At 38.4% G+C, this 16475-nt stretch overlaps 1 protein-coding gene across 3 annotated transcripts in view; it reads right to left on the bottom strand.

Moving 5' to 3' along the window:
* Positions 1–711: 711 nt before the first annotated feature.
* The window catches only part of mcc (MCC regulator of WNT signaling pathway), a 257268-nt gene continuing 241504 nt past the window's right edge, over positions 712–16475 (bottom strand). For all 3 annotated transcript variants that reach the window (XM_067982962.1, XM_067982963.1, XM_067982964.1), the window contains 2 exons: positions 11621–11743; positions 712–6370 (listed from right to left, as the gene is read on the bottom strand). In XM_067982962.1, the coding sequence (XP_067839063.1) occupies positions 6190–6370; positions 11621–11743 (304 nt within the window). In that variant the 3' untranslated portion in view covers positions 712–6189. The remainder of the gene's footprint in view (positions 6371–11620; positions 11744–16475) is intronic.

Raw genomic sequence — 16475 nt, 5'->3', positions numbered from 1 at the left:
TTCTCTGCTCCCACCAAGGGTTAAGTTACGAGGAGAGATTACACAAATTGGGGTTGTATTCTCTAGAGTTTCAAAGGTTAAGGGGTGATCTGATCGAAATTTATAAGATATTAAGGGGAACAGATAGGGTGGATAGAGAGAAACTATTTCCGCTGGTTGGGGATTCTAGGAGTAGGGGACACAGTCTAAAAATTAGAGCCAGACCTTTCAGGAGCGAGATTAGAAAACATTTCTACACACAAAGGGTGGTAGAAGTTTGGAACTCTTTTCTGCAAACGGCAATTGATACTAGCTCAATTGCTAAATTTAAATCTGAGATAGATAGCTTTTTGGCAACCAAAGGTATTAAGGGATATGGGCCAAAAGCAGGTATATGGAGTTAGATCACAGATCAGCCATGATCTTATCAAATGGCGGAGCAGGCACGAAGGGCTGAATGGCCTACTCCTGTTCCTATATGCACGTGCACATCTGCAATAATCTCATTCACAACCAACCTTCCAAAATTGCTGTAATGTTCTCTCCACAACAGCCATATCTCAGTTATATTGATGTATGTAATCACCAGATAATGTTCTGCTTAAAAGTATCCAATTTTATTTCTTTCCAAGTTTATAAATGGCAATTTTCTGGAAAACTAGGTGATCAAGTAAAGACTTTTAAGGAGAATATATGAATCTCAAAATGTTGAAAAACCATTAACACTACAAGTTGTCAATAAAAGTATTTATTCTAGATATAAGGTCATTTGGAAAATAATGGAAGTATTATAAATGTCTCTTCATATAAATAAATGCAGAGTTTGTACAATTCTATATAAAACAAACACAGTTTTACATTTTACAGCAACTAGGAAAACTAAAAAAGCTGTTATAAACTTAAATACAATAGGAGGATATATAAATCATCACTACTCTCAAAGGTCAGAGGTGCTCAAATTCTCAAATTAATTCCAACAGAACTGGAGCAAATTAATATGGTGTAGGTATCAGCCATTTGGACATTTTGCATTTAAATGCAATATCTGGTTACAAAACAGCTGTACATATTAACTTAAATATAGAAGTTAAACCATTATGCTGTCATATATTTGACATCCTGGCTTGTGACAGTCCTTCTGTTCTCCATCCATATGTCTAGTTCCGAATTCAGAATTCTTTCCCCAAAAAAGCCCTTCAATTTTACAACACAACGTTACACAAAGGGAAAAGATATTCTACTGAATTGACATAATCCTAAATGCATAATAAATAAAACCTGAAGGGAAATACATATAAACTTACTAGTGCCTCAGTTCTCCTTTTTTCTTGTTTCATGATTTCAAACTCTGATCAAAAGGTAGACTGGGAACAGATGGTTGGTTTTGAAATGTCACCCCAATGAAGCATGATAAAGGGCTGCAGCCACACATTCAATTCACAATATCATTAGAGGTGGGATTCACATTGGTGCTGTTCACAGCCCTCTATCCCATTTCATGCCATCAAAGGAACGGATATGCCATTTCTAGTGGCACTATGAATATCTACGATATTATACTGTGAACCACAGCTCATGTCTTCTATAATACATGTAACTGTAACAAAGTTAAATGAGAAATATGATCTTGCTCATGGGAATAAATAATTTCCTGTTCTGTTAACTCACATATTCTACTTTTAAACTATATATAAAACAAACTTTCTTTTGCAACAATTTACAAATATTTTAAATACTTTCCTGGAAGAAACAAGATTTTTTAAACACATTGAAACAATTATTAAATTGAAATCAGAACTGAGAAAAGTGGTTACATGTATTCACCTTTAAGTAATTTTTCAAATAAAGTGTATTCCACATACCATGGGTCGTTTAGGCAAACCAATCAGAAAAACACCTCTAAATAAGTAACCCCTTTGGGCCAGGACGACCCAACCTGCCAGCCTGCACCATGCAGCAAGCTTTAATTTTTTGACTACAAGAGGTATCTACTAGAAGATTCCTCAATAAGACTAAAAAAGTTCCCCATTCCTTACAATGATTGTAAGGTTGCTCCAAATATATGCACAAATACATGTTTAATTCTAAAACAGGACAGAGGAAACATTTAGAACTCGATTCCTCGCAAGAGGAAATAAAGAAGAAAATCTTGAGATTGGTAGAGAGAAAATAGGTTATGTGAAGTATATCTTAATTTAACAGTAATTACTATACTTAAATGTGAGTTTAAAATTACACTTCACATACTGTTGTCAATGTTAATTTCTTCCAAACTGTATTGCATTAAAAGGTGGGAGCACCAGTCTGCCTTGCGGGTATAAGCACTAATTTGCCACGGGTATATCCTTTTCAGCAGGCCTCTGTGCTAAACAGTGGCCACTCATCTAGTAATCTGTCCCAACTGGTAGCAAAGAACAATGCATTAATGTAATCTTTGACTGAATTTTGTTTGAAGATAGAGAAATTCAAAATGTTCGTCTCATGGTGGAGGACTTTATGAACTGCTCCATGTCAAAGCAATTTTTACATTCCTTTTCCAGCATTGGTATTCGACACAAAAAGGCACTTAATCTCCAAAGCAATGGGAAATTAAAAAAAGGAAAGGCAAAGTATCATCCTATTCTATTTATCTCTCAACAAGCACCTGAAACTTAGAACTTGGCACTTAGAACATCATAATATGAATAGGCAGAGTCAACATAGTTTTATGAAAGGGAAATTGTGTTTGACAAATTTATTAGTTTTTTTGAGGATGTAACTAGAAGGGGAACCCAGTGGATGTAGTATATTTGGATTTTCACAAGGCATTCGATAAGGTGCCACATAAAAGGTTGTTAAGCAAGAAAAGGGCTCGTGGGGTTGGGGGTAACACATTAGCATGGATAACGGACAGAAAAGAGAGTATGAATAAACGGGTCATTTTCAGGTTACCTAGTGGGGTACCGCAAGGATTGGTGCTTGGGCCTCAGCTATTTACAATATATTAATGACTTGGATGAAGGGACCGAGTTGTAATGTATCCAAGTTTGCTGATGATACAAAGCTAGGTGGAAAAGTAAGCTGTGAGGAGGACACACACAGTCTGCAAAGGGATTATAGACCGGTTAAGTGAGTGGGCAAGAAGGTGGCAGATGGGGTATAATGTGGGGAAATGTGAGGTTATTCACTTTGGTAGGAAGAATAGAAAAACAGAATTTTTTAGATGATGGAAACTAGTAATTGTTGGTGTTGAGGGATTTGGGTGTCCTTGTACACAAAACATGCTGCCTTTAACATGCTGCCATTTATGTGGCACCTTGCAGGCAATTAGGAAAGCAAATGGCATGTTAGCCTTTATTGCAAGTGGGTTGGAGTTCAAGAGTAAGGAAGTCTTACTACAACTGTACAGGGCTTTGGTGAGATCTCACCTGGAGTACTGCGTACAGTTTTGATCTTCTTATCTAAAGAAGGATATACTTGCCTTAGAGGCACTAGATTAAGGTTCACTTGATTAATTCCTGGGATGAGAGGTTGAGTAGAATGGGCCTATACTCTCCGGAGTTTAGAAGAATGAGAGGTGATCCCATTGAAACATATAGGATGCTGAGGGGGCTTGACAGGGTAGATGCTGAGAGGTTCTTTCCCCTGGCTGGAGAGTCTAGAACTAGAGGTCATAGTCGCAGGATAAGGGGTCGGCCATTTAAGACTGAGACGAGGAGGAATTTCTTCACTCAGAGGGTTATGAATCTTTGGAATTCTCTATCCCACAGGGCTATGGATGCTGAGTCGTTGAGTATATTCAAGGCTGAGATAGATAGATTTTTGGACTCTAGCGGAATCAAGGGATATGGGGATTGGGCAGGAAAGTGGAGTTGAGGTTGAAAATCAGCCATGATCTGATTGAATGGCAGAGCAGGCTTGAGGGGCTGTATAGCCTATTCCTGCTCCTATTTTTTATGATCTTATGAAACAAGGTCATTTACTTCATTGCTGTTTGTGGTACCTTGCTGTGCATAAATTGGCTGTTGCATTTCCTACATTACAACAGTGATTACACTTCAAAAGTACTTCATTGGCTGGAAAGCACTTTGGGATGTCCTGAGGTCAAGCTATATAAATGCAAGTTCTTCCTTTCTTTATTCTATTAAATGAAGTGTGGCAATTTCACCAAGGAGCTCACTGCCTCTTGCTGCAAAAACCACAGTTAATAGTGGAATAGTTTTCATAATTTGGGAGGTGCTCTTAGAAGATCAGTAGACCTTGTTCATCGCAAATCAAGAGCAACCTGATTGGGTCATCGTGTTGAATATTCATTCTGAATAGGAGGACTTACCTGTCTGGTCAGGTGTGGAAATACATTGGCAAGGTCAAGGAAGTGAGACAACTATGGCTTTGTTTCATTTGATTTTTCTTAATATCCTGAGTGATGGAAATTATGCAAGTGGATAGTGGTTTCTCAAAGATATTAGATTGAGCAAGTCCCATTAAGGAGATATTCCAATCCAGGGTGCACTTGGTTTTTTAAAAAAAACCTGACTCTACTGAGAGTTATTTTTCTGTTTTAACAGTTCTGTTACTTGGAAATTTGTACAACTTTTAATTATGGGTGACTACGGTTCAAGCCACGAAGAATTCGTTCTCAATTAATGGGGATAATGGAAACCTGAATAAAATGGCAATGCTGAAATGTGTAATAGGTTCATCAAAATCTTTCCTTTCACAACATCAGTCTCTGGAACTAAACAATCAAAAAATGAAGAGATACCTGACCTATAAAGTGATGTGAATTTGAAGCTTTGAAATCTATATTTTCCCTGCCAATTAGGACTTCCTAGGCAAAGTTTCCCTCTCTCCAATTTATCCAACTTCAGGTATCAGAAGCAAGAACTAATCAGAATGTAGCAGGTTTCCAGCTCTGAGGCCTCGCCCATATCTACTTAGTTAGTAAAATGAAGATAATTTCCCAAGTATGCTATCAAAAATAATTGTAGGATCTTCTGTGCAGATTGAGAAGAAGCTTCTCATTGGACTGACCCATTCTAGCAATGGGAGAAAAAGAACTAACTACAACTGTCTGGAAATTACATGGTATAGAGCCATGTGAATGTGCACTAGAAGTTTCCAAAAGGGACAAGAGTCCCATTAATTTTTCATCAGTGTGGTTAACTAACCATCATATGTGGAGTTAGCAAACTAAATTAGAAGTGTCAGCCACTCTGTATTTGTACAAACGGAACCAATTTGGCCAGTTCTGATTTGCCTCTGTGTTCAACAGTCTTGGGTCATTTTGGTTCAGAATAAAATGAATATCCAATCTCAACGCCGTCTACTATGCCCTAGGCAAAACCAATTCTGGTAAAATGATTAGTTGAACAGAGTTATGAACAAACACAATTATGTCCTATATAAAGTAATGGAAAATATTAAAGATCATTTTTCTATAATCCATTTTTAACCACGAGGTAGTCCATTCTGTAGGTAGCTAATATGGACGGGCTAATTTTAGATGGTGACTGAGATTCTGTACATTAAAATCCATACAAAACACTAATGAATTAAATATAAATGTAGCCCAGATGGATTTGAGATATTATTCAGCTAATTTGCCATGTTCCTGGTTCTGCATTAATATCACATGAACACTTATTTCTAGTCTTCACAAGAATGATTTCTTATGATGTCAACCTCAAGAATTGCAACACAATATAGCCTTGTTGTGATGAAGATAGTTTAACATTTTTGACACAACATATTTGTAATTTTCATGATTTTGAATAGAACATTAAGGACTGTGGAAAAAAAAGCAGCTGGCAGCAGCATCTATTAATCCCTCAAATTCTTGCTGTACAGTTATGTGCCTATTTGGTACAATATGGTGATAACACAAAAGCTGCTTGCAAAGCAAGTTATAGATGTCCATTTGCCATATTTGGAAAATATTAAAATATGAATGTTTCTTTTGAGATGTAAATATAATGTTCAAAAGTGTTTGTACACACAGCTAAAAGCTGATGTACTTGTGTCCCAGGTTTGGTCAGATTCCACTTCTGTAATTTTTATTAGATGTATTTGTTTTTCCCCATAATGTTACGCTGGTGCTTTACACGTGGTAACTGGATAAGTTCATACTGATCAGAAGAAAGATGCCAATATCACTTTTTCTATCCTCATATGTAAGTCTTCTGAGTCGTTGTGGCAGATCTGCTAAATTTACAGCATCTATACGTTTTCCTACAATGATGTCTCATTTGTTTGAGGTCTAGAGTTTTCTTCCTCGAGCAGTGCGATTCTCTGTTTTAGCATTCTCACTTGTGTCTCGTGTCTCTCCACCATGGCCATCATTTGTGCTTCCAGTTTTTTCAGTTTGTTTTGATGTTTCTTCTTTGCTTTCTCATAGGCTGCTACTAAGTTACTGAAATTAAAAAGAGTCAACACAATTTACAAATTGTAAAAATGACCAAACCATTGTTATTCCACTTTGTAAAGTTTGGATTTATGCTGTAAAGCCTATCTTTCTCAAGCATTTTTCACTTTCACACCAAAGGCTGATTGCACAACTTGCTACAATAGGGGAAGATAAAAAAAAGTGAGACAATAAATCTTGAAGTGTTAATAGTAAATAAAAACAAATCTGTTGACATTATTCAAACTAATGTTTAGGCATTGATTCTTAAGTTAATCTCTTCTAAATGTTTGTACTTAGAAAGATTTATGTTGTTTATGAATCAAGACAGCTTCCAGTTAAAGTACAACTAAACCCCACTGGTGAAGTAATTCTTATTAGTTTACTTGCTCCTCTTTCCATAACACTGAATGCTTCTCAGTTGTTTCTTATTCCTTCAGTCAAAATACTCTACTCATTTAAGCCATCTGTGTTTACATGACATTCTCCCTATTAAATTGTATTACAGTTCCTATATAAAGCAGCATGCACCTCATGGGCAATTTTATCACTTACATGAAAACAATGCCATTTGAACAGGCTTTATAGAAGAACCAGAAATCTGGACACACAATTCACCTACTATTCATACAAAGAAAAATGAATTAAGAGCATTTTTCACTTGTACTGTACAATGCTACAGTATAACTAGTCCGGAGCTTTAAGCACTGTAGAAGTACAATCTATTTTCAATACTTTATTGAACTTTCATTAGGCAAGAAATAATGCTGCAGTTTATGATTTTTACATTTTGAATTTTTGTAGGATATATTTTCTTTTTTTTTTAAATTGATTTTTTTTTGCCACCCAGTCTCAGCATCAGCTGGGTAGAAAGTAAAGCTCCTCCACTCTGTCTTAACATGCCTTGATCCAAACCACAGAAGTTCCCTTCCTGATGCTCAGGACAACCTTCTTTCCACCAGACTGACCTATATTAGGTCTCAAAAGTAAAAGGACAGAGTGCTAACCCACAATGCCCTACAGTCCCCCTAAACTGAGATATGGAGGAGTGATACTAGAAATAAGAACTTCTTTTGAAAGTTTGCCTTTTACCCCCCCTTTATGGCCTAGTGGGTAGAGGCACTACTTAGTATGGCACAAACAGACCAGAAGCTGCCAGGTCCTATGTCTGGTCTGTGCTGAATTAATTAAACACAGACATGACAAAAATTGGGGTGCTACAACTGGCCTCAGCAACTGAGGAATGGATGAGCATAGCGAAGCAAATCAGTCAGACTTGCTGCTCTTGACTGTTACCTTGACTGTGCTGGAAAATGTGTAGATGTCAGACCTGAACAAGATCAAGCTTGGCCAAATAGGCTGCTGACACTCACAGTCTAGGGTAACACACAAAGAATGGTTCATGGACAAGGTACCAGAGAGCTGCCAGTGCCCAGGGAACTATACCAGAGCAAGATGCAGTGCCTTCAGGAAAGGAGGTGAGAAAGAAGAAAAAAATGGATTTTTTTTATTAGAGAAATCACAAGATGATATATATCAAGACAAGAAGCACAAGCATAGATAGAGAAAATTAATGCTGGAAATCTGAAATAAAAACACAAACTAACAGTAGAGCTGCTATGGATGATGGGAGAATTAGACTAGGAGAAAGTGGAAAGTGGTGTCTGGCAGAGATCGATGTTGGGACCATTGTTAGTCACCATATCCAGAAATTATTTAGACTAAAATTGGAGGTATGATTTTGAAATGCACAGATAATACCAAATTTGGGGTATAGCTAATAATGTGGAAGACTGCACCAAAATACAGGAAGACAAACAGGCCTGTAGAGTGGGCAGATAAATGGCAAATAAAATTCAATACAGCAAAGAGTGAGGTGGTTCATTTTTGGAGGAGGAACAAGGATACTAATTATTCCTTGGAAGGTAAGACACTAAATGGGGTAGAAAAGCATACAGATGTGGGAATACAGATACATAAATCACTAAAAATAGTAACACAAGTTGATAAGGCCATAAAGTGCAAAGTACTGGAGTTAATTTCTAGAGGAATAGAATACAAAAGCAGGGAGGTAATGTTAAATTTATGTAGAGCCTTGGCTAGGCTACACTGTGTGCAAATCTGGTCTCCAACCTACAAAAAGGATACCTAAGCACGGGAGAAACTTCAGAGAAGATCTACAAGGATATTACCAGGATTGAAAGGAGAACACTAAGAGGAGACCCGATAGAGGTCTTAAAATTATGAAGGGGTTCGATAGAGTGGATATGGAAAACTGTTTTCACTTATAGGCAAGTCCAGAACAAGAGGGCATACATAAGACTATAAGAAATAGGAGCAGGAGTAGGCCATACGGCCCCTCGAGACTGCTCCGCCATTCTATAAGGTCATGGCTGATCTATGACCTCAACTCCACTTTCCCCGTCCGATCCCCATATCCCTTGATGCCCCCAGGGTCCAAAAATCTATCCATCTCAGCCTTGAATATATTCAATGACTCAGTATCCACACCCCTCTGGGGTAGAGAATTCCAAACATTCACAACCCTCTGAGTGAAGAAATTCCTCCTCGTCTCAGTCTTGAATGGCCGACCCCATATCCTGTGGCTATGTCCCCAGTTCTGGACTCTCCAGCCATGGGAAACAACCTCTCAGCATCTACCCTGTCAAGCCCCCTCATAATCTTTTATGTTTCAATGAGAGCACCTCTCATTCCTCTAAACTCCAGACAGTGTAGGCCCATTCTACTCAATCTCTCCTCATAGGACAACCCTCTCATCCCAGGAATCAATCCAGTGAACCTTTGTTGCCTCTAAAGGCAAGTATATCTTTCCTTAGGTAAGGAGACCAAAATGGTACACAGTACTCCAGTGAGTGGTCTCACCAAAGCCCTGTACAATTGCAGCAAGACTTCCGTACTCTTTTACTCCAACCCCCTTGCAATAAAGGCCAACATACCATTTGCCTTCCTAATTGCTTGCTGTAACTGCATTTTAACTTTGTGTTTCATGTACCAGGACACCCAAATCCCTCTGAACACCAACATTTAATAGTTTCTCACCATATAAAAAATATTCTGTTTTTCTATTTTTCCTACCAAAGAGAATAACCTCACATTTCCCCATATTATACTCTGTCTGCCACCTTCTTGCCCACTCACTTAAACTGTCGATGTCCCTTTGCAGACTATGTCTTCCTCACAGCTTACTTTCCTACCTAGCTTTGTAAAAGCTAACTTGGATACATTACATTAGGTCCCTTCATCCAAGTCATTAATATGTAAATAGTTGAGGCCCCAGCACTAATACTTGCGGCACCCCACTAGTTACAGTCTGCCAACCTGAAAATGATCTGTTTATTCCTACTCTCAGTTTTCTGTCCCCCCAATTCTCTATCCATGCTAATATATTACCCCCAACCCCATGAGCCCTTATCTTGTGTAACAATCTTTCGTGTGGCACCGTATCGAATGCCTTTTGAAAATCCAAATACACTACATCCACGGATTCCCCTTCATCTATCCTGGTACTTACATCATCAAAAAACTCTAATAGATTTCTCAAACACGATTTCCCTTTCATAAAACCATGTAAACTCTGCCTAATTTTCTAAGTACCCTGTTACCATGTCCTTGATAATAAATTCCAGCATTTTCTCGACGACTGATGTCAGGCTAACTGGCCTGTAGTTCCCTGTTTTCTTTCTCCCTCCTTTCTTGAGTGGTGGTGTTACATTTGCTACCTTCCAATCCACTGGGACCATTCTAGAATCTAGGGAATTTTGGAAGATCACAACCAATGCATCCACTATCTCTGCAGTCACCTCTTTTAGAACCCTAGGATGTAGGCCATCAGATCCAGGGGATTTGTTGGCTTTTAGTCCCATTACCAATATTAATTACTTTAAGTTCTTCACTCTCATCAGATCCTTGGTTCCCCACTATTACTGGTGTGTTTTTTGTGTCTTCTACTGTGAAGACAGATACAAAATATTAGTTTAACATCTCTGCTATTTCCTGATTCCCCATTATAATTTCTCCTGCCTTTAAGGGACCAACATTTACTTTTGCTACTCTCTTCCTTTCTCTTCCTTTTTACATACTTGTAGACACTCTTACAATCTGTTTTTATGTTTCTTGCTAGATTACTCTCATATTCTATTTTCTCTCCCTTGATCAATTTTTTGGTCATCCTTTGATGGTTTCTAAAACTCTCCCAATCCTCAGGCTTACTACTCTTCTTTTAATCTAATACCATCCTTAACTTCTCTAGTTAGCCACGGATGGATCACTTTCCCCGTGGAGCTTTTATTTCTCAATGGAATGTATAATCATTGAGAATTATAAAACATTTCTTTGAACGTTCGCCATTACTTATCTATCGTCATATCTTTTAATCTAATTTCCCAAACTACCTTAGCCAACTCGCCCCTCATACCTATGTAATTGGCTTTGTTTATAAATACATGATAGCCACTAACAGATCTAATAAAGAATTTAGGAGGAATTTCTTTACTCAAGAGCATGGTAAGAATGTGCAACTAGCTACCACATGGAGTGGTTGAAGCAGATAGCATTGATTCATTTAAAAGGTGGCTTGATGCAAACATGAAGGAAAAGGCAATAGAGGAATACAGGGGCAGGATGGGAATAACCAGTTGGAGTGGGAGGGGGCTCGTGTGCAGTATAAACTTTGGCATAGACCAGTTGGGCCAAATGACCTGTTTCTGTGCTGTAGATTCCATAGAATTCTATGCTTTTGCAAGGGTGCTCGTTCAGTTTGGATTCTGGGTCCGGCATCCATGAGCTGTCTCCTTGCATTACTATATTAGGTTCCATTATCACAGAGTCAAAATTGCAGACCCATGAAACACTGGATCTACAATTCTGCCACCGAGTCAAGGGAGCTGGATTTAGCAGTGCAAATGTGGGGAGTCAGCTCGTGGAGCCAATTCTCACAGAATCTAAGTAAGCTCCAGCGTAAAAGAGACTGAAGTTGTTAATCCAGACGTTAGTTACAGCATGGGATGATTAAATTCACATGGTTTGCAAACTACTGTGAAAATGAAAAGCCAATAAAGGGAAAATGTCCTGTGATTCCACTTGTCTAGATAATAGCCACTATTTAAACTTTATAGTTGATCATCTCAGCTTACATCCATCTATGAAAACACCAATCCTGTTCTCAACCAGATAATTTTGCAGGACTTGAAATGACATTCAAATATCAGTTCTATTCTTTTGCAGTACCAAATCACATACCTGTTTGCTCTTTTGAGGTCATTAACAAACTCTGCAGACTGTTGATGTCGCACTTCACTGCTTTTTGTCATTCTTTCTAAAGCAGTTACCAATTCTTGCACACGAGATTTCAGTTTCTTCTCTCTGTGTACACAAAATACAAGATTACACAGAACAAAATAATGTACAGAAAAAGGCCATTCAATCCATCATGCCTATGCTGGTATTAGCTCACTCACTGGAAGCATCCACTCTAGCCCTGTTTCCCTTGCTCTTTTCTAATACTCTAATATTTTTGTTCCTCAATGTTAATCAAATTTCCTCTTAAATACAACGATTGGACATGGCTTCGACAACCACTTGTAGAATCATAGAACGAAACAGTACAGAAGGGGCCCATTGTGCCTGTGCCAGCTCTTTGGTAGACCTATCCAATTAGTCCCACTCCCCTGCTCTTTCCCCACAGCTCTGTAATTTTTTCCCTTCAAGTATTTACTCAATTCCCTTCTGAAAGTTACTATTGAATCTGCTTCCACCACCCTTTCAGACAGTGCATTCCAGATCACAACAACTCGCTGCATAAATTTTTTCCCTCTATGTTGCCGCTGGTTCTTTTGACAATCATCTTGTGACCTCTGGTTACCGACCCTTCTGCCGCTGAAAACAGTTTTTCTTTATTTACTCTATCAAAACCGTTCATGATTTTGAACACCTCTATCAAATCTCCTATTAACCTTCTCTGCTCAAAGGAGAACAACTCCAGCTTCTCCATATAACCGAAATCCCTCATCTCTGCTACCATTCTAGTAAATCTCTTCTGCACCCTCTCCAAGTGTGGTGCCCAGAATTGAACTCAACTGAGGCCTAACCAGTGTTACATAAAAGTTTAGCATAACTTCCTTGCTTATGTACTCCATGCCTCTTAATAAAGCCAAGGATCCCATATGCTTTTTATTTTAAAAACAACCTTCTCAACTTGTCCTGACACCTTTAAAGATTTGTATACCTACACCCCTAGGTGTCTCTGTTCCTGCACCTCCTTTAAAATTGTACCACTCAATTCATATTGCCTCTCCTCATTCTTTCTACCAAAATGTATCATTTCATCTGCCACGTGTCTGCCCATTTCACCAGTTCGTCTATGTCCTCCTGAGGTCTGCTACTACCTTGCACACTATTTACTACCATTCTGAGTTTCGTGTCATCTGCAAACTTTGAAATTATACCCTCTATACCCAAGTCCAGGTCATTAATATATATCAAGAAGAACAGTGGTTCTAATACCGACCCCTGGGGACCACCACTGTATACTTCCCTCCAGTCTGAAAAACAACCATTCACCACTACTCTCTGCTTTCTGTCCCTTAGCCAATTTCGTATGCATGCTGCCACTGTCCCCTTGATCCCACTGGGTTTTAATTTTGCTAACAAGTCTATTATGTGGTACTTTATCAAACGTCTTTTGAAAGCCCATCTACGCAACTTCAATCACACCACCTTCATCAACCCTCTCCGTTACTTCATCAAAGAACTCAAGCAAGTTAGTCAAACATCATTTGCCTTTTACAAATCCATGCTGACTTTATCTATTTGCTCATACTTTTTCAAGTGCCAAATAATTTTGTCCCGGATTATTGTGTCAAAGTTTCCACACCACCAATGTTAGGCTAACTGGCCTGTAATTGCCGGGTTTATCCCTCTCCTCTTTTTTTTTTTAAGAACAGGGGTGTAACATTTGCAATTCACTAGTCCTCTGGCACCACCCCTCTATGTAAGGATTGGAAGATTGTGGGCAGAGCCCACACAATTTGCACCCTTCCCTCAGCAACCTAGGATGCATCCCATCTGGACTGGGTGACTTCTCTATTTTGAGTACTGCCAACCTTTTGAGTACCTCCTCTTTATCTATTTTTATCCTATCCAATATCACTACTACATCCTCCTTTACTGCAACATTGGCAGCACCCTCTTCTCTAGTGAAGACAGATGCGAAATACTCATTTAGTATCTCAGCCATGGCCTCTGCCTCCACAAGACCTCCTTTTTGGTCCCTGATCGGCCCCACCCCTTCGCAGACTACTCTTCTACTATTTATATGTTTATAAAAGACTTTTTGGTTCCCTTTTATGTTAGCCGCTAATCTATTATCATACTCTCTTTTCGCTGCTCTTATTCCCTTTTTCAGATCTCCTCTGTACTTTCTGTATTCAGCTTGGTTTTCTACTGTATTATGAACCTTACATCGAGTAACATCAAAACTACAGCACAGAAACAGGCCATTCGGCCCAACTGGTCTATGCCAGCATTTATGCTCTACACGAGCCTCCTCCCTCGCTACTTCATCTAACCCTATCAGGATACCCTCTATTCCTTTCTCCCTCATGTGCTTATCTAGCTTCCCTTAAATGCATCCATGCTATTTGCCTCAACCACTCCTTGTGGTAGCACATTCCACATTCTTTCCACTCTTTGGGTAAAGAGGTTTCTCCTGAATTTCCTATTGGATTTATTAGCGGCTATTTTATATTTATGACCTCTAGTTTTGGACTCCCTCACAAGTGGTAATATTTTCGCTACGTCTACCCTATCATTACCTGGAAGACCTCTATCAGGTCACCCGTTGGCCTTCCCTTTTCCAGAGAAAAGAGCCTCAGTCTGTTCAGCCTTTCCTGGTAAGTATATCCTCTCAGTTCTGGTATCATCCTTGGTGAATCTTTTTAGCACCTTCTCCAATGTCTCTATATCCTTTCTATAATTTGGAGACCAGAACTGTGCACAATCCTCCAAGTGTGGTTTAACCAAGGTTCTATACAAGTTTAACATAACTTCCTTGTTTTTCAATTCTACCTCTTCAGAAATGAATCCTAGTGTTTGATTTGCCTTTTTTATGGCCTTATTAACCTGTGTCACTACTTTTAGTGATTTGTGTATCTGTACCCCTAGATCCCTTTGCTCCTCTTCCCCATTTAGACTTACTATCCAAGCAATGTGTAGCCTCCTTATTCTTCCGACCAAAATGCACCACCTCACAATTATCTACGTTGAAATTCGTTTGCAAAATACACGCCCATTCTGTAAGTTTATTAATGTTCTCTTTCATTTTGATGCATTCTTTCTTTGCATTAACTACACCCCCCAATTTGGTGTTGTCTGCAAATTCTGAAATTGTACTTTTGATTCCTGAATCCAAAGCATTAATGTAAATTGTGAACAACAGTGGTCCCAGCACCGATCCCTGTGGAACACCGCTTCCCACCTTTTGCCAATCTGAGTAGCTACCCGTAACCCCATCTCTGTTTTCTGTTTTGTAGCCAGCTTGGTATCCATTCTGCTACCTGTCCCCTGACTCCACATGCTCTGACCTTAGTCATGAGTCCACAATGCGGTACCTTAACGAAGGCCTTTTGAAAATCCAAATTTATTACATCTACTGTATTTCCCTTGTCTAATCTTTGTTACTTCTTCAAAGAATTCAATAAGGTTGGTCAAGCATGACTTTCCCTTCTGAAATCCATGCTGAGTATTCTTTAGTATATTTTAATTCTCTAGATGTTTTTCTATTGACGTTAAGCGAACTGGTCTATAGTTTCCTTTTTAAATACAGGAACAACATTAGCTGTCCGCCAGTCCTCTGGCACTATTACCTTTTCTCGTGAATTTTTTATATATGTAATAGTGCCTCTGCTATCTCCTCCCTAACTTCTATTAATATTTGTGGAAGCAATCCATCTGGACCAGGGGTCTTATCCACAGTAATTTTGATTAGTTTATCAATTATCTCCCCCCTTTCTATCTTAAATGTTTTTATATCTTTTTTGATTTCTCCTTCTAATGTCCTGCCCACCATGTTACTCTCCCTGGTAAATACGGAGGCAAAATAACTATTCAATATTTCTTCCATTTCTCTGTTGTTACCTGTGAGTTTATCTTGTGCATCCCTTAGTAGCCCTATCCCGACTCTGATTTTTCTTTTGTTATTTATGTATCTCTAGAATACTTCACTATTTATATTCCTTGATAATTTAATCTTATAGTTCCTCTTTGCTTTCTTAATTGCTTTTTTGACTTCTTTCCTAACTACTTCATATTCCCTTTTGTCATCCTCTCCTTTATTGTCTATGTACTTAGACTATGCCTTTTTCTTCAGTTTCAATTTTACCCGTATCTCTTTATTCATCCATGGTGTTTCATTATTGGCTAGTTTGCTCTTGCTTCTTAGAGGAATGTATTTCTCCTGAACTATATTTTCCACTGCTGTTCTATTTCTTTGTCAAAATTTTTTTTCCGGTTTACTTTCTCTAGTTCCATTCTCATCCCTTCAAAATTAGCTTTTTTCCAATCTATTACTTTGGTCTTTGTCTTTCTTACATCTTTCTCATTCATTATTTAAACCCTTAATATGTTACGACTGCTATTGCCTAGATATTTCCCTACGCTTACTTCTCTTATCTGGTACGTTTTCCATTACTAGATCCAGCAGTGATTCCTCTCTTGTTGGGCATCTCATATATTGGGTAAGAGTCATGTACACATTGTAAAAACTCCATTCCCGTTTCTCCTTTCCCTACCTCTTCTTGCCAGTTTAAATCTCCCATGATTATTATTCGACTTTTAAAAAAAAAATCATTTCATAGATTTGTCTACATGTTTCATCCTCCACTTCCCTTCCACTATTAGTATGTAGAATATACCTATTAACGTGATCAATCCCTTCTTCTCCTTTGTCTCAATCCAGGTGGATTCTGTTGCTATCTTAATGTTACTTATGTCCCTTTTTTGTATTGCTGTTATGGGGTCTCTAATTAGTACAGCTACCCCCAACCCCCATTCTTCCTTCCCTATCCTTTTTAAATACATTATATGCTGCAATATTTAA

The sequence above is a fragment of the Heptranchias perlo genome, chromosome 4 (genome assembly GCF_035084215.1).
Source record: "Heptranchias perlo isolate sHepPer1 chromosome 4, sHepPer1.hap1, whole genome shotgun sequence".
NCBI classification, from domain to species: Eukaryota; Metazoa; Chordata; class Chondrichthyes; order Hexanchiformes; family Hexanchidae; genus Heptranchias; species Heptranchias perlo.
The sequence above is the reverse complement of the archived record's forward strand: the minus strand, read 5'-3'. Positions and strand labels throughout refer to the sequence as shown.